The following is a 21,401-nucleotide window of genomic DNA, read 5'->3' on the forward strand; positions in this document are numbered from 1 at the left end:
AAATAAAAAACGTTTATCTTTCACCACCAGCAGCGGTGGCCGAGTGGGTTAGGACTGTGGTTAGTCCATAAGCGCTGGTGGTTCAAGCCCTTGCAGCGTTAAAACATGAGTTGCGAATTCTTATTTAATTTAAAGTCTCCAAGGAAAGGAGTAAATGAAATAAAAAACTTTTGCGTTCACCACCAGCAGCGGTGGCCGAGTTGGTTAGGACAGTGGTTAGTCCATAGGCGGTGGGTGGTTCAAGCCCTTGCAGTGTCAAATATTGAGTTGCAAATTCTTATTTAATTTCAAAGACTTGTAAGAATAAGGTGAAAAAATTCTAAGTCTAAAAAATTCTAAGTCTCACCACCAACACTGATAGCCGGTGGTGAGACTTAGAAAATTTAAAAAGTCTTAAGTCGAAGAAACGATTAGGTAAAATAAAAAACAATCGTCTTTCACCACCAGCAGCGGTGGCCGAGTTGGTTAGGACAGTGGTTAGTCCATAAGCGGTGGTGGGTTCAAGCCCTTGCAGTGTCTAAACATGAGTTTCAGACTTGGAAAATTTAAAAAGTCTTAAGTCGAAGAAAGGATTAAGTAAAATAAAAAACTGTAGTCTTTCACCACCAGCAGCAGTGGCCGAGTTGGTTAGGACAGTGGTTAGTCGATAAACGGTGAAGGTTCAAACCCTTGCAGTGTCAAAACATGAGTTTCAAAATTGGAAATTGGGAAAAACACTGGAAAATAAAAAAGGATAATTGGTTGTTTCAAAAAATTGAATGCTTCAAAAAAAAAGGAAAAAAGTAAAAGTAAAAAAAAAAATTGGACAATTAAAAATAACCCGAATTTCAATAAAAATCGGAATTTCAAAAAAAAATTGGAAGTTTCAAAACGAAAGAAAAAAATTCGGAATTTCAAAAAAAATCGGAATTTCAAAAAAAATGGAAGTTTCAAATAAAGACAAAGAAATCAAAGTAAAAAAAAAATTCGACAGTTGAAAAAATTCGAAGTTACATAACAAATTCGAAATTAAAAAAAAATTCGAAGTTTCAAAAAAAGAGAAAAATGCAATCGAAGTTTCAAAACAAAATTGCAAGTCGGAAAATTAAAGTTGAAAAGACAATGCAAGGACTTGAACAAGGCGGGAGGCGAGGGAGAAGAGGTGAGGAGGAAGAGGGGAGAGGGGAGAGGAAGAGGGGGGAGGAAGAGGGGGGGGAGGAAGAGGGGGGGAGGAAGAGGGGGGGGAGGAAGAGGGGGGGAGGAAGAGGGAAGAGGGAAGAGGGGGGGAGGAAGAGGGAAGAGGGGGGAGGAAGAGGGGGAGGAAGAGGGGGAGGAAGAGGGGGGAAGAGGGGGAGGAAGGGAGAGGAGGGGACCCCGTAAGCATACACCCGGGGGACCTATGCTCCCCTTTTATGCTCTCCCTCTCTCTTCTCTCCTCTCTCTCCCCTTCCTTCCCCTCCTCCCTTCCCCCCTTCCCCTCTCTTCCCCCTCTTCTCTTCCCTCCCCCTTCCCCTCCTTCCCCTCTTCCCCTTCCCTCCCCCCCTTCCCCCTCTTCCCTCTTCCCTCTTCCCCCTCTTCCCTCTTCCCCCTCTTCCTTCCCTCTTCCCTCTTCCCCCTCTTCCCCCTCTTCCCCCCTCCTCCCCCCCACTTCCTCCCCCACTTCCTCCCCCCACTTCCCCCCCCACTTCCTCCCCCCCACTTCCTCCCCCCCACTTCCTCCTCACCTCTTCTCCCTCCCCGCCTTGTTCAAGCCCTTGCATTGTCTTTTCGACTTTAATTTTCCGACTTGCAATTTTGTTTTGAAACTTTGATTGCATTTTTCTCTTTTTTTGAAACTTCGAATTTTTTTTTGAAATTCTGACTTTGTTATGAAACTTCGAATTTTTTCAACTGTCGAATTTTTTTTTTTTTTTACATTGATTTCTTTTTCTCTATTTGAAACTTCCAATTTTTTTTTGAAATTCCGATTTTTATTGAAATTCCGGTTATTCTTAATTGTCCAATTATTTTTTGACTTTTAGTTTTTTCCTTTTTTTTTGAAGCATCCAATTTTTTGAAACATCCAATTATCCTTTTTTATTTTCCAGTGTTTATTTCCAATTTTTGAAACTCATGTTTTGACACTGCAAGGGTTTGAACCTTCACCGTTTATGGACTAACCACTGTCCTAACCAACTCGGCCACTGCTGCTGGTGGTGAAAGACGACAGTTTTTTATTTTACTTAATCCTTTCTTCGTCTTAAGACTATTTAAATTTTCCAAGTCTTTGAAACTCATGTTTTGACACTGCAAGGGCTTGAACCCATCACCGCTTACGGACTAACCACAGTCCTAACCATCTCAGCCACCACTGCTGGTGGTGAAAGACGATTGTTTTTTATTTTACCTAATCGTTTCTTCGACTTAAGACTTTTTAAATTTTCTAAGTCTCACCACCGGCTATCAGTGTTGGTGGTGAGACTTAGAATTTTTTAGACTTAGAATTTTTTCACCTTATCCTTACAAGTCTTTGAAATTAAATAAGAATTTGCAACTTAATTTTTGACACTGCAAGGGCTTGAACTACCCACCGCCTATGGACTAACCACTGTCCAAACCAACTCGGCCACCGCTGCTGGTGGTGAAAGACAGCAGTTTTTTACTTTACTTAATCCTTTTCTTGGAGACTTTAAATTAAATAAGAATTCGCAATTCATGTTCTTACACTGCAAGGGCTTGAACCACCACCGCTTATGGACTAACCACTGTCCTCACCCACTCGGCCACCGCTGCTTGTGGTGAAAGACGAAAGTTTTTTATTATGCAAAATTCGATTGTGAAATATTGAATTGTGATACATTGTCGTCACGTTGTACTATATTCTGCAATTGTGATACCCTAAATGGTGAAAGTCGTAAATTTGAAAACAATAAACTGTGAAGAGCTAAATTATACAACATCAAATTGTGATGCACTAAATTGTGAAACGCTAAATTGTGCAACATTAAATTGCGAAACGCTAAATTGTGCAACATTAAATTGTGAAACGCTAAATTGTGCTACATTAAATTGTGCAAATTTTAAATGCATTTCTAAGTAAATCCTACAGGTTTTCGACAGCTTATATAGTTTCCAATTCATTCATCACTTTCGTGAATTAAATTGTCCCAGTTCCAACGGCTAATAACAATAGTTAACTAAAGAATACGATTTTTAAGTTTGCTGTAAACGTCGATTTTAAAGTCTACTGATATCCTGTCAACTTCTCATCTTCCCATTTTTTCAAAGACACGACTAAGGCCAACCCACGCTTGCTAACTCTCGTTGGAAGTCCAACCTGTTTGTTAGATACAACAGCCTCCACTCACAACAGCAGCAACAACAACAACAAATTTTAAACGAGCCAAACAGCACACCTGGTTCATGTTTGCAATTCGAGTCCCAAAATGCGGGAACAAAATCCAGGCGCTCTCATTCAATTCCAATTACAAAGCCTTTTTCAACCACCACATGCCTCCACTACCTCTACATTTCGTCGAGTTTCACTTCAGTATTCACCTGACTTTCAATGCTCGCTTCAATAACATCGAGGCAAATATCAAATTGCTGATCCAATCCAATATACGAATCACTCATCAGATATAGTGTATAGATCTTGTGACCAGTTTCCTCAGGAGTGTAAAACGCAAGCGAGACGGTTGAACGACTCCTGATTGGGCCAATACGCTTCAACGCTAATAATTCACCGTCATCAATGACACCTAGCATCAACCACCAGCCTGCGTCCTTGGCTTTCGGAAAACGAGGGGCATATGCTTTAGAATCCGCCTTCTACAAAATACATTTTAAAAATAATTAAAATTTGAATAACACCAGAGTAATAGAGTTTTATTAGTTTAGGTTTCCTCCTGTAGTAACACTGAATCAAAAAAAAAAATGATCCTTACTGGACCTCTAGGAAGAACAGTTTAGAACTGATAGAGCTATCCAGTATAAATAAAATTAGTTTAGTTTAGGTTTCCTCCTGCATGTAGTAACACTGGATCAATAAGAGATGATCCTCACTGGATCTCTAGGAAGAACAGTTTAGAACTGATAGAGCTATCCAGTATAAATAAAGTTAGTTTAGTTTAGGTTTTCTCCTGTAGTAACACTGGATCAATAAGAGATGATCCTTACTGGACCTCTAGGAAGAACAGTTTAGAACTGATAGAGCTATCCAGTATGAATAAAGTTAGTTTAGTTCAGGTTTCCTCTTGTAGTAAGTTATCTCACGACTAATCACTCACCTTCTTTCCAGTCATAATTCTGTTTAACTCTATTCTTACAACGTATTCTTGGTCTGCGTGGACCTTAACCCAGGTCTCTTGGCCAACACGGCCAGTGCTGACGTCAACACGCCTGTCCTGTTGCCTAGCACGTCCTTCCCAAACACCCCGGATGAACAGTTTTATTTCAACTACGGGCAGAATGGAAAGCACATCCTTTATCTGTTCGATATCTCTGGCGGGAAACTTTCCATTCAAAACTCTATGTAAGTATCTTTCATCGCGCCTAACAACTTCGGCCAACTCCGGCAGACAATCGATGCGGCCGGACGAGTCATCGGGAGCCCTGAATAGGGACAAGTGCGACTTCTCTATACCAGGTAGGGTTAACAAAGGGCAATCGTGGATCCAACGAGCTTGAATGAGCATCTGAACCAGAAGCATGGTGCGGAGCACGGTCGCTAACCATCCCTCGTCAGCGGAGACATCGATCATTGCCTAAAGCGGTAGAACGCGGAAAAGGTTGAATTCGCATCCCGCGAATTCTAAATACAACTGGATGGATAACTGTAGATTAATATGTTTATATTGCCCTAAATAGTTCGGGTTTTAAGATTACCTGCAAAATTCTGACAGCCTGATCTAGGACAGATTTGGTATCGGTGTGATAGTCGCTGCATGGTAATGTTAGCCTGGAAAAGTGAGCTTGAAAGAGTAGGAATGCCTTCGTGTGCGGGCTGTCATAGGTGTATTGATCCGCTTCTAATGGTAAGGACTTGGCCAAGTCACTGCAAAAATTATGAAGTATAATAAACTAAATGATGAACGTATTGATCACCAAGTCAGTGTAAAAAAGATGAAATATAACTAAATGATGAACGTTTTGACCACCGAACCAATCACTGAGACGGTGATACTATGAATTTTATGTGCGATTTGATTCTTTTAATAGATGTGAATAACTGGACAAGTCACTGATGTGCAAACAATGGCACTTGAAGAACAGAGCAATCATGAATGTTCACTCGTTCACATCTGTCAAACGAAGAAAATCACGCATAAATTTGCACCTGTAAACGAGGCCTGACAAATGCCCTGAGGTCGAAACGTCAAGAAGTGATGCTGTCTATTTCAAAATAACTGCCAATTTCATCGCGGCAAATGCTGTAGCAATATGTTTTACCTATTAATACCGTCTTCATTGTGTCGCACTGGTAACTGCTCATATTCCTCCACGCTCTGAAATAAAAAACTCGTTTCATTAAAGGCCCTGTTACACGGTGCAAATTTTCTTGCAACTTGCAATGCCATTCTACTTTTCAGAGATGTATATTTGGGAACAACGAAACTTTTGTGTTTATTACACTTTATGCACTTTTCTTCTGCAAGACTCTTCACTAATTTACATCTCTTCGAAGTAGAATTGTATTGCAAGTTTCACAAAAAATTGCACCGTTTAACAGGGCCTTAAACCAGTCTGTGCATACGATTATTACACCACCATCTCCCTTCAACGATGGTCCCAATATAACCTGGAGCAGCGTGGCAGAGTAAAATGAAAAATTCTTATTGTGTTCATAGAAGTGTTGACAGTGTAAACCGGACCTAATAGCCACTTACACTCAAGATCTTCATAAGTTCTGGTAGTGTGTTATTTCCGTGTAGCTGTTCTCGAAACAAGCGAAGCGAAAGATGACTGAGATAGTAATATGAAGATATCCGTCCAAGTATTGTAGGAGTGATGGACTGAAAATCCTGGAAAGAATGGAATATTTTGTTAAAAAAAACACACACAAAAATACTAAGCAACACTGGATCAATAAGAGATTATCCTTACTGGACCTCTAGGAAGAAGAGTTTAGAAATGAAAGAGTTATTCAGTATAAATAAAGTTAGTTTAGTTCAGGTTTCTTCCTGTAGTAACACTGGTTCAATAAGAGATGATCCTTACTGGACCTTATGTATCGTCTGTGTCTGTCCACACTTCACCAGCCTAGACTACTGCATGTTAAGAAAAATATTACATTCACTTCTCACCTCATCAACTTCCAAACATGAAGATGTTTCTAGTTCACTAACACAAGTCTGAACCACTGTAGATAAGAATTTATTAACAATCTCGTGGTCCACACTGTCCAGATTGTAGTAGCTGGGATTCATCAGCAGACGTCGGAAGAAATACGTCCATGTTATGTAGTCCATAGCTTCTTGCTTTGATGTGATCGTCCCCGATACGACTTCTGCATTGATGTGGTCAGATAGCACTTCTGGAAGACTAAAGAAAAACATTATCAACCCTTAGAACTTAGATAGAGCTAACAGATGTTTCTTATAGACTGATACAGCTATCCATTGCAAAGTTAGTTAAGTTTAGGTTTCCTCCCGTAGTAACACTGGATCAATAAGAGATGATCCTTACTGGACCTCTAGGAAGAACAGTTTAAAATTGATAGAGCTATCCAGTATAAATAAAGTTAGTTTAGTTTAGGTTTCCTTCTGTAGTAACACTGGATACTAGAGATGATTCTTACTGGACCACTAGGAACTATATCCAGTTAACTTAAACATAAATCGATAAGAGATTATCCTTGCCGGACATTTACAAAGAAGATATCCCAACGGATGGAGTTATTCAAGAAATCATAAAGTGAGTTTACAGCAGTTTACCTGGACTCGACAGGAAAAGGATCATACAGAAACTTCTTATAAAATTGTTTCTTGATATCCTGAACCAATATCACAGCAACTCCTTGATCATCAAACTGAGGTCTGCCAGCACGACCCATCATCTGAAGGACGTCTGTCACAGGAAAGTCGACGTAACGTCTTGTCTTACCGTCGTAATATTCAGTGCCTTTGACAACGACTAAATGGGCGGGAAAATTGACGCCCCAGGCCAATGTACTGGTGGCTATAAGTATCTGAAATTTCACAGAAAGCGAGAGCGTGAAGATTTCAGTTGAGTGTGAAGCAGATCAGATCTCATATGTGCTTCAAGGTCATTTTAGTCACATTCTTTCATTGTACCTGGACTTTTTGATTCACGAATAGTTCCTCAACCACTTTTCTGTCACGCTCGTGGAGTCCCGCGTGGTGCATCGCGATACCGAAAGGTAATATGAAACGGAGATTTTCGTCTCGAACACCAGAAACAACATTTGCCATCTAAACAGTACAATTTTTTAAAATATTAAAACGAGTAAATAAATGGCTTTTAGAACTGATTGAACATATGTTAGTTTAGTTTAGGTTGTTAGTTTAGTTTAGGTTTCCTCCTGTAGTAACACTGGATCAATAAGAGATGATTCTTACTGGACCTCTAGGAAGAACAGTTTAGAACTGATAGAACTATCCAGTATGAATAAAGTTAGTTTAGTTTAGGTTTCCTCCTGTAGTAACACTGGTTCAATAAGACATAATCCTTACTGGACCTCTAGGAAGAACAGTTTAGAACTGATAGAACTATCCAGTATGAATAAAGTTGGTTTAGTTTAGGTTTCCTCCTGTAGTAACACTGGATTAATAAGAGATGATCCTTACTGGACCTCTAGGAAGAACAGTTTAGAACTGATAGAGCTATCCAGTATAAATAAAGTTAGTTTCATTACTATCTTACCTCCTCTTCGGGCATATGTAGCCATTGTTTGGGATCACTCTCGGCCGCCAGATACGCAATGAGGTCCAGTGCAGTCAGTCTCGTCTGACGTCTCGATGAGACAAAGATCAGAGTGGGTTTATCGGGGGAGTGTGTACGAATGGCAGCAAACGTCGGCTTGTTCATGGTTGCCATGCGCGGGCAGTAATGCTTGCCTGGAAATCCATTGATGTGGACTTGCAGCGGAACGGGACGAACTGACGGGCGGAAATTGAACAACCCAGCCTAGATAAGGATTGGTTTTGGTAGCTTCGAAAAGAATGCCAAAGTGCTCGCTAGTCTGAATAAACCACTTACGTAGAGCATGTGGATAGGGCGTGACAGACATCTGTAAGTAATACTGTAGCATTCAGAAACGACTTTTGCAGGCCCTCCACAGAATAAGACCAGCAACAATAAGCCCAGCATTCTCGCTAATTCATCTTAGATTTAAAGATGATTTCAAACTATAGGGCTGCCGTTCATATGAGCCAATATGGACAGCAATCCAAGATTTAGCGAAGCATGAGGTAATATTGAGGTATTAAAATGAGTCTTTTTGAAACTAAACAAGCACATGCTATTTTTGGGATGACTACCTTACGGTCAGAATCATGTTATATACTCATTTCAATACCTCAAATGCATCTGGGCTTTGTGAGCTCATGTGACAGCTCCTAACAATCCACCATTATTTACCTGCTTGATTCCCAACCAGTCGGCAAGATCTCTCGCATTCGCCAAGGCCGTGGACAAGCCAACGACCCTGACTCCTTGTTCAGTATGCGACGATATGAAGTTTGTCCTTGAGACAATCACCTCCAAGACAGGCCCTCGTTCATCTCCGAGCAAATGAATCTCATCAATAACCAACAATGCGACATCTTGCACGTAGTTTCTTGTCTGCCAGCTACGACTCACTCCGTCCCATTTCTCCGGCGTCGTCACGATCACGTCAGCTTTTGAGATGGCGCGCATGTCTGGTGTGACGTCACCAGTCAATTCTACCACACTAAGAGAGGAAGAATGTGCAATGAGTGCGTTTTAAGAAGTGTCCTATTTTTTGTACAGAAACCCCATAGTCTGGTTTAGGTTTCCTCCTGTAGCTGAACCTCTAGGAAGAGCAGGTTAGAACTGATAGAGCTATCTAGTATAAATAACGTTAGTTTACTTTAGGTTTCCTCCTGTAGTAACACTGGATCAATAACAGATAATCCTTACTGGACCTCTAGGAAGAACAGTTTAGAACTGATAGAGCTATCCAGTATAAATAAAGTTAGTTTAGTTTAGGTTTCCTTCTGTAGTAACACTGGATCAATAAGAAATGATCCTTACTGGACCTCTAGGAAGAACAGTTTACTACTGATAGAGCTATCCAGTATAAATAAGAGATAATCCTTATTGGACCTCTACAAAGAACTGATTGAATTGTCTAATATAAATAAGGTTGTTCAATGTACACGCACCTCTTTTTCAATTTCTGTTCAAATCGGACTTTCCAATCTTCGATTCGTTCTCGGACAAGAGCTTTCAGGGGGGCAATGTAAACCGACTAAAATTTCACAATATAAGGAGCTGTTATAATATAACTGCATAAGACAACTCGTTCTGAAGAATTGTACTATCCACTTTCTCACCTTTTTCTTCGGGTATTCGTTGAAGACACGGAATATTGCCATCTCCGCAACGATCGTTTTGCCACTCCCCGTGGGGGCACCTAGGAGGACATTGTGATCTGTGTGGTAAAGTGTATGGAATACTTGGGTCTGCACGGGATTAAAGTGGCTAAACTTGAACAGTCTTTCGTACACAGGATTCCTCAGCGCGGACACCGGCAGTGGCTGTAAATCCAGGAGGTCCGTGTGTGGGGGATGTTTCTCCGGGAGGATTAAGTGCTTAAACGATATGGCGCATACGCACTCGGCCCCAAGCCAACGGTCAGAAGTAGCGCGAACGAGGTACTGGGCTGGAAGTGGTTCGAAGATTGGAATGGTGAAGACTAATGTTTGTGGTTCATTGGCTTTAACCTAAAACAACAAGACATGTTTCGTCTACTTTTGGAATTTATATTTACTAATGGATAACTACCGTACTAGTTCTATATAACTGTTTGTCTAAATCTCCAGTAAGGATAATCTGTAATCGATACAGTTTTAGTACATGTAGAAAGGAGACCTGGAGTTATCTAATTTTGTTCACACTGGATAGTTTCAAACTGTTCTTCCTAGAGGTCAATCTCTTATTGATCCAATGTTACTACAAGAGGAAACCTAAACTAAACTAACTTTATTTATACTGGATAGCTCTATCAGTTCTGAACTATTCTTCCTACAACGATTTACCTGTTTCTTCAGGAGTAGAAAGTACTCGAAATGATAAATATGGTCATTGTCAGGATCTTCAACCCATATCCACCAAGGCTCCGAGGTTCCACCGTGCACCTTGTCATTCCACTCAAATTCTGCAGTGATGGTCAGCCGAACGCGAAGGACATTTCTTGTCACGGGTTGAATGTTCGATACGATCGACAAACTTGGAAATTCACCCACACAACGTTTCACCACCTTACCCATGCGTACATGACGTATCAGATGACCTACGGGAAAGGTATAAAATACAAAGATTGAACGCCGGCAAAAAACGCACCAACTTCAACAAGTTGCTACAAAATTTTTCATTTGGACTTTTACATACCAATTTCATCAGCAGACATGTCTCTTAATCTCTCGACATGAGCATTCCTTTCCTCCAATTTACGGATTGTCTCAATATTCAATATTGAAAACTGCTTGAGAGGGTTTTCACTGGGCCAAATCCGTTTATCAATACATTTACTTAACGTAAGAAGGTTCGCCGACATGCGAGGCCAACCATATTTTAGAGCCAATTCAAATAAACCTCGAACAATCCTGGCTGAATTCTATAAGATAAGAACGTGGTTGAGGTCCAGTCAATATCGTCTCTTATTGTTCCAGTGTTAGTACAGGAGGAAACCTAAACTAAACTAACTTTATTTATACTGAATAGCTCTATCAGTTCTAAACTGTTCTTCCTAGAGGTCCAGTCAAGATCATCTCTTATTGATCCAGTGTTAGTACCGGAGGAAACCTAAACTAAACTAATTTTATTTATACTGGATAGCTTTATCAGTTCTAAAATGTTCTTCCTAGAGATCTAGTTAAGATAATATTTAGTTATCCAGTGTTACTATAGGAGCCTAGCCTAAGCGGTGAGAACACTCAAAACTACATCAAACAATGAATATCGCTTACTTGGGCAACATAGGAAAAATCAGAGGCAAGAGAGAAACATTCGACATATCCTCTTGAAATATAAGTTTGTAATAAAATATTTGTCTTTCCGTGAGAATTCTCTGGTCCACCTTTAGCTTCGAACTCACAATCTTCATTCACATGCGTTTTAAGTTCTTCGAACTCTTCTTCCCGGACCTAGAGAAATGGTTAAAGACAGTTCTTTACGCTTAGCTGAGCGCATGGATGTTCAGCTCAGGAAGAGTCTCTTCAATAGAGCTCTCTCATAATGACATCAAACGAAGAAAGCCTGATGTTACGCGAAGTGTGATTGGGTCGTTAGTTTTGAGGAGCCAATGAAACTTCGTGTAACATCAGGCTTTCCGCGTTCGATGTCCTTATATGAGAAAGGCTTTTTGTGTACTGTACTTTGATTTGTTCAAATTCTTGAGCCATAGAAATCATATACAGAATATCAACTTCACTCATGTGGGGCTTGAAAAGATCATTTATCGTCTGCAAGAAAGTGAACACTTGTGAGAACTGATAAACCAAAGCAGTATGAATAAAGTAAGTTTAGTTTAGGTTCCTTTCTGTAACACTGGATCAATAAAAAGAACAGTTTAGAACTGATAGAGCTATCCAGTATGAATAAAGTTAGTTTAGTTTAGGTTTCTTTCTGTAGTAACACTGGATCAATAAGAGATGATCCTTACTGGACCTCTAGGAAGAACAGTTTAGAACTGATAGAGCTATCCAGTATAAATAAAGTTAGTTTAGTTTAGGTTTCCTCCTGTAGTAACACTGTATCAATAAGAGATGATCCTTACTGGACCTCTAGGAAGAACAGTTTAGAACTGATAGAGCTATCCAGTATAAATAAAGTTAGTTTAGTTTAGGTTTCCTTCTGTAGTAACACTGGATCAATAAGAGATGATCCTTACTGGACCTCTAGGAAGAACAGTTAGGACTGGAAGAACAGGACTGGTAGCTACAAAGTGTGAACGAAATATACAATACCTCAATGGTATCATATTTAATGTAAAAGTTGCTAGCAATGCGACCAACGTCAATGGGAGAAAGGTACGTGGTCCGTTCGTCAAATCTAATCATCTTAGCTTTATCTAAAGCCTTCGCTGCACTCTCGATGAGCTCACGACGATGCTTCTCCAAACCAGGATCCTCCTGAAAGAAAGTAGATGATTTAGCATGTAGAAAGATACTGGATACATGTAGTCAAACAGACAAAGAGTCATTATGCCAGCTGAATATGAACGAGGTCATGGATTCAGTTACCTCCTTAGCGCCATATGCAATGCCATAAACCATAGGATTGACCAGCATACGAATATGAAGATAGGTGTAACTCAGCCATTCCACTGCTTCATCGACATTCGTTATAGTACCAAGAGATATCTAAAATAAGACAATCGTATTAAAGTTAAATATGTCAGGAAAGAAATCTTGCTTAACCAGTTGCAATCTAGTTTTGAGTCAACCCTTGTCTCAAGTACAATATCACTGCAGGGGGAGGAAACATAAACTAAACTAAACTAACTTTATTTATACTGGATAGCTCTATCAGTTCTAAACTGTTCTTCCTAGAGATCCAGTAAGGATCATCTCTGATTGATCCAGTGTTACTACAGCAGGAAACTTAAACTAAACTAACTTTACTTATACTGGATAGCTCTATCAGTTCTAAACTGTTCTTCCTAGAGGTCCAGTAAGGATCATCTCTTATTGATCCACAAGGTCATACTCACTTCAGCATTTAAACTGTCAGCCAGACTCAATTGGAATTGACTTTCTATTGGTGACTGCCTTGTCATCAGTGTCAAATAATGACTGAGTTTCTCGTGTTTTGTGATGATGTAACCGCTTCCAAACTTGTCAAACTGTGGTCGTCCAGCACGGCCGAAGATCTGAAGGACATCCAAAATCCCCAGGTCCACAAATGACCCCTTCTTTGCATCGTATATCTCAGTACCCTAGAGTAGAAAATGAAACAAAAATTATTAACCAATGAGGGCGCGTTTATCATCAAAAGCAACCAATTATATCGCGAAAATATAACCACATGACCATCTCTTGCCTTTATAATGACAGCATGTGCCGGCAGGTTGACGCCCCAGGCAAGCGTGGCCGTACAGACGATGACCTTGATTAAACCTTTAGCGAAAAGATCTTCAACCATACTACGATCACTGCGCAACATTCCTGCGTGGTGGATGCAAAAGCCATCGACGAAAAGCTCCCGGAGTTCTTTATTGCGGGACTTTCGAACCTGGGAAAAATTACCATTGCTCTCAACATTTGCCAGTGCAGATTTTAAGTACGTAAGGTATTTCGTCTTTTTTTACCTGTTTTTCTGCTGTGCCATATTCTGAGGATTGTTTACACTGGAACAAACCAATGCTGCCGTTGTTCTTTGCTTTTTCTCGCAAAGTCATCGCCGTTCTCACTGTTGCGTTTCTTGCATGAACAAACACCATAACCTGAGAGCGTTTTTGAAAAATAAGAAAACGTTTAGAGATGGTGACTTAGCACAGGTACCATGCTTTTAATATGCAGTTGTAAATAGAGTTAGTTTACTATAGTAGATGGCCTTTAAGAACAGTTTAGAACGGCTATATCCAGTATAAATAAAGTTAGTTTAGTTTAGGTTTCCTCCTGTAGTAACACTGGATCAATAAGAGATGATCCTTACTGGACCTCTAGGAAAAACAGTTTAGAACTGATAGAGTTATCCAGTATAAATAAAGTTAGTTTAGTTTAGGTTTCCTCCTGTAGTAACACTGGATCAATAAGAGATGATCCTTACTGGACCTCTAGGAAAAACAGTTTAGAACTGATAGAGTTATCCAGTATAAATAAAGTTAGTTTAGTTTAGGTTTCCTCCTGTAGTAACACTGGATCAATAAGAGATGATCCTTACTGGACCTCTAGGAAAAACAGTTTAGAACTGATAGAGTTATCCAGTATAAATAAAGTTAGTTTAGTTTAGGTTTCCTCCTGTAGTAACACTGGATCAATAAGAGATGATCCTTACTGGACCTCTAGGAAAAACAGTTTAGAACTGATAGAGCTATCCAGTATAAATAAAGTTAGTTTAGTTTAGGTTCCTCCCATAGTAACACTGTAGTAACACGATAGAAAACTCCGATTTCGCCCCGTGCACTTAACAATGGTCCTTATGTTGAGCTCCGGAGGGAGATTCACGCTGACCTAACTCTTGGGACTAGATTTAATGTAAAATGTGGTCTTTGAAATAACCTGGTATCCATCTTCGACATTTTCCAGAACTTTTTCATAACATACAGTATCCATATCTTGTAACTGACCCATGATATTGCTGGCTTTGACCCCAATGAAGGTCTGGCCGAGGGGAACCGGGCGAAACCGAGCATCGAAGAAGAATAAACCCTGGTGAAAATTAACGCGAAGAAATCTTGCCACGTCGAGATAGTTTGGAAGTGTTGCAGATAAACCAACGATACGAATCATGCTTTGAGTTGACTCAACCTGGAAAACACGAGGTATTGAACGTTTTAATCAACACTCCACCCTGAAGTGAAATATAGATCAGGGGCCGGTTGCACGAAAACTGGAGATAGCATTATTTCCACCTGATAGTGAACCTTTTTACCAGGAGTAGTCAATATCTATGCATTCTGATTGGGTTATTGAAAATGTGAACAAGCTTGCTATTTGGTCTAAAACGAAATTCCTCCTTGTCACTCTCACCTGTCTTAGCGTTCGGGCAACGAGGCATTCGATCACAGATCCTCGATCATCGTGTAGTAAGTGCACTTCATCTATGATCAATAACTTGACAATTTGAGTCAATGCAATATCACCCGTGCTCTTGCGCGTTACCACATCCCACTTCTCAGGTGTTGTCACTAACATCTAGGAGAAGTAAATGTACATTAGTGCTGGAGTGAAGTTCATCTAATATAATCCGTGCTCATTGAAGCTAATGGCCATGGGTTAAATAATTTTATCCTCGACTGTCCTGGAGGGCCTCTGCATGTCCCCCAAATATCCCCCAAGATCCTGGACTGCCCCTAATTGTCCTTGACTGTCCCCGAAGATCCTTAACTGTCCTCCAGGGCACTCACCTGGGTTGTAAGAATTTCAGTCTTGGTCAGTTGCATATCTCCTGTCAATTCTCGGACGGAGATTCCCAACGGTGCCAAACGCCTACCAAACGTTCTCACCATTTCTGCCGCGAGAGCTTTCATAGGAGCCACGTAGATGATCTAAAAATGATTGAACAAACCAAAGAGCTAACTACCACTGCAAAGACATTTTACTATTACCATGCATTATTATTAACATTACAACAACCAGTATTATTCACAGTACTATTACCAGTATCAGTAGTACCAGTACTTTTACCATTACTATTACCGTTACCATCATTACTATTACTATTATTGAGCAGTAATACTATTACCATTACCATTACCGTTACACGAATAGTACTGTCAACATTTCACACACCTTAAATTTATCTTTCATGACCACGCCTTGTTTTATGTTCAGTTTGACTTCTCTGAGAATGGTCGCCATTGCTACATTTGTCTTGCCAGCTCCTGTGGGTGCACATATCAGGAGGTTCTCATTCGTGTTATAAGCGGTGTCGAAAACAACCGACTGTACGCGATTAAGTTTCTTCACACCTTGGAAACCAATCTTGGCAACCTACAACAGCATAGAAAAATTGTTACCATGCACTCTCGATTGCAGTGAGATCTTGACCAGTTCCATGAACAAATGGACTTAAAAATACAGTATATATACACCAACCTTCAGCTTTTTACAAACCAACCTTCATCTTACCTCATCCAGTGATGAAATGCTTATAAAATCATCTGTTTCTCTTGGTGGTTTGGTCTGTGTTGGTGGTAGATGATACTCTTCGTACATTTTACAATTATTTCGAGTCGTGTCTTGAGGCAGTTGAAGCTAAAACATATTAAGCAGTTGCATATAAATTCGTCTGGGTTTGGCTGTTCACCAGCTAACATGTTTATAACTGAATAACAAACTGAAAATTGGTTTGCTAGTGAGCTTTGCTTTGGGTGAAAGATGGCTGGGAAAGATCTAATAGATTATCATGAAACACTGTTAAATACAGTAGACTTTCAAGAAGGAACAATATGGTTATATACCTTACAGCCACCAACATAAGCACTAGACTGTTGGGCAGTAATCAGGGAGTCAAAAACAAATGGGTATTTGACAGTGTCACGTGGTGATCTTGATCTTCTGCTGAACAATGGCATGTTGGCTGCCTCAAGCAAAGCTTGCTCCCTTTAAACGAGAGAAAATTGGTTAGCAAACTGAAAGTTATATGAATTAAGCTTTAGGCATGAAAAATGCAGTCCTTGACTGGTGTCTGTCAGTTGCTACCTTTGGTATTTCATCATTTCAGGGTCAAACCCTACGCTCTTTAGGTAGTCCTCATGGTTGATCTCCGCCCCATGATCATCAACCTTGTTTCTCCTCAAAGATTTCTGCTCTTCCTTACGAACCTGCTTTAGCAGTTTCTTCTCTTGTTCAGACTAAAAGAATAATGAATGAATTGACTGTTTTATGACATGTAATCAATGGCACCAATCAATCAATAAATCATAATCATAATCAATAACATTAACAATAAAAATAGTAGATTACCTGAATAGTAACCTGACATCCAAAGTTTGGTTTAGCTGCAGAATTTTTGGTAGATGCTGCATCCCCCTGAAAACCTATTGGAGATGCTGCACAGTCATTTAAGTCTGCATGGTTTAAAGGATTATGACATAATTGAAATTCGTCTATATACTGCCTTTGTGCTATGTCATTTATTTGCATAGTTCTAGTTGGGTCAGTACACTACAAAGCAACCATCACAATATATTCAATTGGCACATGCAACCAGGCCTTGAAATGGTTTGAGGCAAAAACTACAGTGACATACCATTCTTATTATAGGCACTCCTATTTCCACCGCCAATGACAATATCCCGATTGGAAAGCAATTCCTGAATGAACTCGAAGCGATCGAAACCCAGCAACTCGAACAACTCATTCTGCAATTCTTCATTCCCTTTTCGAGAGCACAACAGGTCAAATATGACAGAACACATAACATCGCTGTTCAAATTTTCACCCGCATTTCCAAAAAACAAATCACATTTTTGCTTCAACCAGCTGATATCTCCTTGTTCAACCAGTTGATATTCTCCTTGTTCACAATCACTTTTCGAAGTAACCAAATTCTCAGAATTTTCTTGAGCTACTTTTACAGCCTTGGCCGTGCTTGGCTCTGTTTTGACTTTCATAGAAAATTTTGGTTTTTCCTCCTCAACATCAAGGTCAAATAACGATAAATCATCCTCAATTTCCATTGGAAGTGGGAAAGCAAATTTGATCCCTTCACCAAACGGAACTTGTTTTTTAATGTTCGATGAGTTTCTTAGTTTAGCATTCAATTCCTCATCAGGGATATTACTCAGGAGAATTTGAGTTAATTTGAAAGCTTCGTCAATCAATGATCTGTGACATGGTCCAAATGTTTCAGCAATCTTGGAAAGTTCTTGTTTGCTAACAAAGGTGCACTCGCGTAGCAGTTCAAATAAAAATATAGCCGTGCTTTTCGTGACCTCTGAAGAGGCATCTTTGCCAGCTGAAAAGTGTTTTGTATATACTCTCAATAAATTAACATTGTGTGGCACTTCATCTACAGTATACTGAATATTTTATTGTAGGAATATTTCATTAAGGGCCGGTCCAAGGGTCATAATTTTGAGTGGAAATAATTTAGGATGGTGAACAAATGATGTATATCATTCCATTCAAAATCAACCCTTTGTTTATAATGTCAGTACCATTGACCTCTACTAGTATATAGGTCAGCTAGTGCATGGTAGTATAACTAAGTACTATACTATATTGTATAATTGTAACAATGAATGAACTGTCTGTTGTTGACTTACCAATATCATATGCAATGTTTAATAAATCTCTCAACGCATTCTTCACCTAAGTCAGACAAACATTAATTTAAAAGCTGTTGTAAAAAATACATTCTTAACGCAATTATTATGAAACCCAATATCTGCACGAGAGTTCCATATTCAGCATTGATACATTGAACGTCCCAAATTGCAACAATGACTAATTTAAAAGTCTAAATCACTAACCTCGTTCTCTTTATCTGCTGACACATTTTTCTTCACCAACCGGTTCAAGTCCTGCCATGTGAAATCATCTTTCCTGGCTCGTTTTGCTTGCCATTCACGCTTTCGTTTCAATTCCGCGGGGTTACCGTACTCTTTGCCTTTTAAATACGGCGAGGATAGGCCAGAAAAAGCACGCAATGAACTAGTCAAACGTGGTAACTCCACGCTTGGTTTCTTCCCATTCATAGCCAAGTTCCACGCTCACATTTTCAACTACTTCAGCAAAGAAGTCTTTAAAGGTCCAACTTTCAGGCATTTAAATCTTCTTCTTCTATATATCAACATCTATCATTCGACATCACCAGTTGATACTCACCATCATAAGTACTAATCCATACTTATCACATTATATTTCTCTTTATTACAAGCTATCCCCTTATAGTCTATCCCATACCTAAATATCAATATCTATCAAGTGCTATCCATTATCATACTCTGTTATTCATTATTACCCTCTACTATCTTATTCTATCCCACCGCCTCACATGTTTACTCCCAATTATTCCTTTTCATTCATTAATAGCCCTCATCATTTGGTATTACCCCCTTTTATCCCTTTTCATCGTTTAATTTACCTGACTATCCAGCATTATCCCTTGTCATTCCTTTTATCAATAGTAAAAAATGGCGGCTCGAAGGGAAAATTTTGTTCAAGGAGAAGCGTCAGAATCGGACGAAGAATACGAAATCGATCAATCTTATTTTATGAAAAACACGATGGTTGCAAAGCCAGACTCACCAGCTTCTAGGCAAGGTATCGTAGTCCAAGGTGAAGCCTCGGAGAGTGATGAAAGCGAAACGGAAAACACAGCAAACGTACCAGACCCAAACGATAGATCAGCGATCGATTCACAAAATATTTTAACGTCGCAGGAGAGTGGCACTGCAAGCATACCTGACGATCACACTAAACGAAAAGTTAAATTTCATTACGACTCGTGAGTTGATATGTTTTGAAGTATTTTGATAATTATGTACTGTACCAAAGTGGATACTGGATAGTATTAGAACATATATTGTCGTATAATTTTAATTTTCCATTAGATTCTTTTACTGATTTCATTCCTTTTTAAGTTTATAGGAGTTTTCATCGGCGTTTAAGTAAGTATCCGTTGGCCACTTTTTTCAGTCCAGTCTTGCAGTCCATTTCTAATCTAGTTGTAATTTACAAACAAAACATATGGTAATTTTCTTGAGGCAACCTCTCCTCTTAACCAGCCTGAAAATTGGATTATGTTTCCAGCATTCCATTTACACTGCATTAAATATATTAAGACAATTACGTGTAGTGTAAATAGCACACTATATTCCCATATCAATTGCATTCCTTTTTCTGCCCAGGAGTGAGCAATCTGGAGCTTAGATCAGATGCCATTGAGAACAGAATGAAGATTTATAATGATGCAAACAGGAAACTACAATCAGCGGTATTTTACCTCAATAGATCACAAGCATCAGCACAGGTAAATAAAAAATACTTTCACAGAGTGGCCATGGAAGGTAATTAAGTTGGCAGGCTATTATTTATATATTCATGTTAACAGACTCTAAAAACAATGAATTTAGCAAGAAACTGAACTTATGAACTTGTATATTGAGTGAATATATTTTTATCTTGTTTTCAGGATATATTTTCCAATGTTGGCTTGATATCTGGAGATCTCCAGTCTATCACAGAAAGTTTGGACCAAATCACTTCACTCAACTTTTTACCCACACTGAAAATGCCCAACACGCATGAGCCTACCATCCCCCCACAGGAACCCTTAGTTACTTCATGAACAAACTTTATAGTCGCTTTATAAAAGAAATTTGAGATAAACAAAGTCCTAACAGCTTTAAGGACATCTGAAGATGAGACTCACCAATCGGTGGGATAAACTTGACACACACTTTACTGAAAAGTGATGACATTTGGAAGGTAGTAATCTTTCAGCTTTTGTGGTCAGTCTGGAATGAAAAGTATTAGCAGGCATTGAAGTCTAATTGCAGTTTGTGTTCAACATCTTCAGAAAGAGAACAACACCAGTACTGGTTTTGAAAGACCTACTTCTGCTGGGAGCAGACTTAAGTAGACTTAAATTTGTGCTCTTTGGGTCTGCTAACCTCCAGTTATAACAAGTGACTGATGATAATTCGTTCCAGATCCTGTTGTAGTCTTGAATTTGATGGCAAATAAACGAATTGAGAGATGAGGTCATGAGCGATGACATTTTCAAATTCTCCAAAGTAGCACGTCTTTCTGTCTGTCTGTCTGAGAAAGTTGCCCTCATTCGAACCACATGTTTCCGCAATGAAGCGAATATCACTCCAGGTCTATATATAGGCCTAGCTCCGTGGTATGTCTCGCTTGATATTGGCCATATATAATGTCTGATCACTATCACAAGCCCTGCCACATGCTGCTATCGTTACTTATCAACGTTTAACCTGAAACAGAAATTTGCTAGCCAATTAAACGCGACGCAGTTCTTGCACTTGTTATGAGAAACCCCAAAACGGTGAAATATCTGCGCTGTGCGCATTCCAAAATTCCCTTGTGTGTTGCAAACAGGCTGAATATCGCCTAAAAAGCTTGGAAAGCGAAATTTAATTAACCGCGCTAAAGTGCGATAAAAGTTCAATTTAAATAACAGTTTATCGCATCGCCTACAGTTCGAAATTTGACCAATAGGACGCGGTATTTTGAATTTTAGCTTATCGAAAGTTATCTGATGTGACGTATGCCCCCGGTCTGCAACCTTTGATAAACTCCGAAACTCGCTCGCAAACTTTCCCCAATCGAATTCACTTGTACATTGCACTGTTTTGTTGATGCAGTTCAACCCAGACGCTTTCTATCGATTGTCATCTTGCAAGTAGCCTTGTACATCCTAAAAAATCCATTCAGTACCACTTCTGCACGATGTTGTTTAGGAAACACTTATCGCTCGCTTAAATCTTTCCTTATCTTCTTGCTGAAACGTGCGCCGGCGTGACGCTGCTTTTAAGTAATATATCGATTGCCCGTTTCAATTAGGTTCATTTTGTGCACAACGAAAAGTATCCCTCTGCA

At 39.5% G+C, this 21,401-nt stretch overlaps 2 protein-coding genes across 2 annotated transcripts; one reads left to right on the top strand and one right to left on the bottom strand.

Moving 5' to 3' along the window:
* Positions 1-2,788: 2,788 nt before the first annotated feature.
* On the bottom strand, positions 2,789-18,742 carry LOC114533656 (activating signal cointegrator 1 complex subunit 3-like). Its single transcript, XM_028555244.1, has 32 exons — positions 18,308-18,742; positions 18,101-18,146; positions 17,083-17,790; positions 16,797-16,870; positions 16,533-16,684; positions 16,292-16,433; positions 15,960-16,085; positions 15,621-15,821; positions 15,236-15,376; positions 14,859-15,023; positions 14,388-14,636; positions 13,475-13,609; positions 13,207-13,398; positions 12,878-13,102; positions 12,408-12,527; positions 12,132-12,296; positions 11,541-11,627; positions 11,133-11,309; positions 10,555-10,780; positions 10,203-10,456; positions 9,498-9,887; positions 9,327-9,412; positions 8,560-8,872; positions 7,843-8,106; positions 7,254-7,391; positions 6,894-7,147; positions 6,264-6,501; positions 5,847-5,981; positions 5,410-5,465; positions 4,846-5,014; positions 4,248-4,724; positions 2,789-3,789 (listed from the first exon to the last, which is right to left on the bottom strand). The coding sequence occupies exons 1-32, from the start codon at positions 18,530-18,532 to the stop codon at positions 3,484-3,486; spliced, it is 6,636 nt and encodes a 2,211-aa protein (XP_028411045.1). The 5' UTR covers positions 18,533-18,742; the 3' UTR covers positions 2,789-3,483.
* A 144-nt stretch (positions 18,743-18,886) lies between these two features.
* On the top strand, positions 18,887-20,652 carry LOC114533666. Its single transcript, XM_028555256.1, has 4 exons — positions 18,887-19,284; positions 19,428-19,447; positions 19,688-19,809; positions 19,972-20,652. Exons 1-4 carry the CDS (start codon positions 18,971-18,973, stop codon positions 20,125-20,127), a joined length of 612 nt encoding a protein of 203 aa, XP_028411057.1. The 5' UTR covers positions 18,887-18,970; the 3' UTR covers positions 20,128-20,652.
* The last annotated feature ends 749 nt before the right edge of the window (positions 20,653-21,401 follow it).

This window comes from Dendronephthya gigantea, unplaced genomic scaffold (genome assembly GCF_004324835.1).
Source record: "Dendronephthya gigantea isolate DGI-Jeju-01 unplaced genomic scaffold, DenGig_1.0 000002F, whole genome shotgun sequence".
Taxonomy (NCBI): domain Eukaryota; kingdom Metazoa; phylum Cnidaria; class Anthozoa; order Malacalcyonacea; family Nephtheidae; genus Dendronephthya; species Dendronephthya gigantea.

Coding starts and splice junctions, on each gene's coding strand:
- LOC114533656 (XM_028555244.1), bottom strand. CDS start 18,532: ATGAATGGGAAGAAACCAAGCGTGGAGTTACCACGTTTGACTAGTTCA. Junction 17,791..18,100: donor AAACATTGCATATGATATTG/GTAAGTCAACAA, acceptor AACACTTTTCAG/CTGGCAAAGATGCCTCTTCA. Junction 7,392..7,842: donor TACATATGCCCGAAGAGGAG/GTAAGATAGTAA, acceptor TGTACTGTTTAG/ATGGCAAATGTTGTTTCTGG.
- LOC114533666 (XM_028555256.1), top strand. CDS start 18,971: ATGGCGGCTCGAAGGGAAAATTTTGTTCAAGGAGAAGCGTCAGAATCG. Junction 19,285..19,427: donor GTTAAATTTCATTACGACTC/GTGAGTTGATAT, acceptor TTAAGTTTATAG/GAGTTTTCATCGGCGTTTAA. Junction 19,448..19,687: donor GAGTTTTCATCGGCGTTTAA/GTAAGTATCCGT, acceptor TTTTCTGCCCAG/GAGTGAGCAATCTGGAGCTT.